This window comes from Empidonax traillii, unplaced genomic scaffold (genome assembly GCF_003031625.1).
Source record: "Empidonax traillii isolate 1590-97213 ecotype Southwest subspecies unplaced genomic scaffold, ASM303162v1 scaffold1323:size195977, whole genome shotgun sequence".
Classification (NCBI taxonomy): Eukaryota; Metazoa; Chordata; class Aves; order Passeriformes; family Tyrannidae; genus Empidonax; species Empidonax traillii.
Window position 1 is genome coordinate 154,777 of NW_020956516.1, and position 980 is coordinate 155,756.

Here is a 980-nt window from a genome sequence, read left to right on the forward strand (position 1 = left end):
CGACCCCGAGAACGTCGCCTCCAGACCGAACGGACCCGACGGCCACACCCAGCACCGCACACGACCGTTCGCCCCCGAGTCCCGGTCCGACACGCTCAGCACAGCCACCACCGTCCCCACCGACGCGTCCTCGGGCACTGGCACCGACAGCGACGTCACCAACACCTCCGGCGCGTTGTCGTTCACGTCCTGCACTTCCAGCTCCACGCTGCAGTGACCTGACAGCGGGGGTGCCCCTTGATCCTTCGCCTTTACGTTTAGTTCGTATAAAGTAACTGTTTCAAAGTCCAGGGCTTCCCTCAGTCTAATCTCACCGCTCTTCTCATTGATGCTGAAAACATCTGCGGCAGAAGGTGGAACAACAGTATCAATTTCATAAATCACTTCTCCATAGATTCCCAAGTCCAGATCTGTCGCGTTTACTCGCACCACTAGCGTCCCTTCTATGGCGTCCTCGGGCAAAACTACGTTGTACACCGACTGGTTGAACTGAGGCGCGTTGTCATTCACATCCAGCACCGAGATCACCAGCTCCATCGTCCCTGTCAGAGACGGCCGGCCCCCGTCACTCGCTGTCAGCAACAACCGGTGCACAGGAATCGTCTCGCGGTCCAGCGGTTTTGTGACTACTAGAAACAGGGACTTACTGCGTGAGTTACTTTTTCCTTCCTCTATTTTAAAATGCTCACTGGGACTCAGTGTGTAGGAGAGCTGAGCGTTCGCTCCGATGTCTGCATCCGATGCGCCCTCCAGAGGGAAACGAGAACCGGGTGGAGAGTTCTCTGATAAACTGATGTTTTTTCTGGCGGCGGGGAAGATGGGGGCATTGTCGTTGATGTCGGTGACCTCCAGCTCCACGTGGAAGACGCGCAGCGGACGCTCCACCAGCACCTCCAGCCGCAGCAAGCACGGCGCGCTCTTCCCGCACAGCTCCTCCCGGTCCAGCCGCGAGCTCACCACCAGCGCCCCGCTCGCCCCGC

The 980-nt window shown here is 58.8% G+C and overlaps 1 protein-coding gene across 1 annotated transcript in view; it reads right to left on the reverse strand.

Moving 5' to 3' along the window:
• Positions 1 to 980, reverse strand: part of LOC114069646 (protocadherin alpha-13-like) — a 23,926-nt gene that overhangs the window by 11,570 nt on the left and 11,376 nt on the right. The window contains exon 5 of the mRNA XM_027906586.1: positions 19 to 970. Within this exon, the coding sequence (XP_027762387.1) occupies positions 19 to 970 (952 nt within the window). The remainder of the gene's footprint in view (positions 1 to 18; positions 971 to 980) is intronic.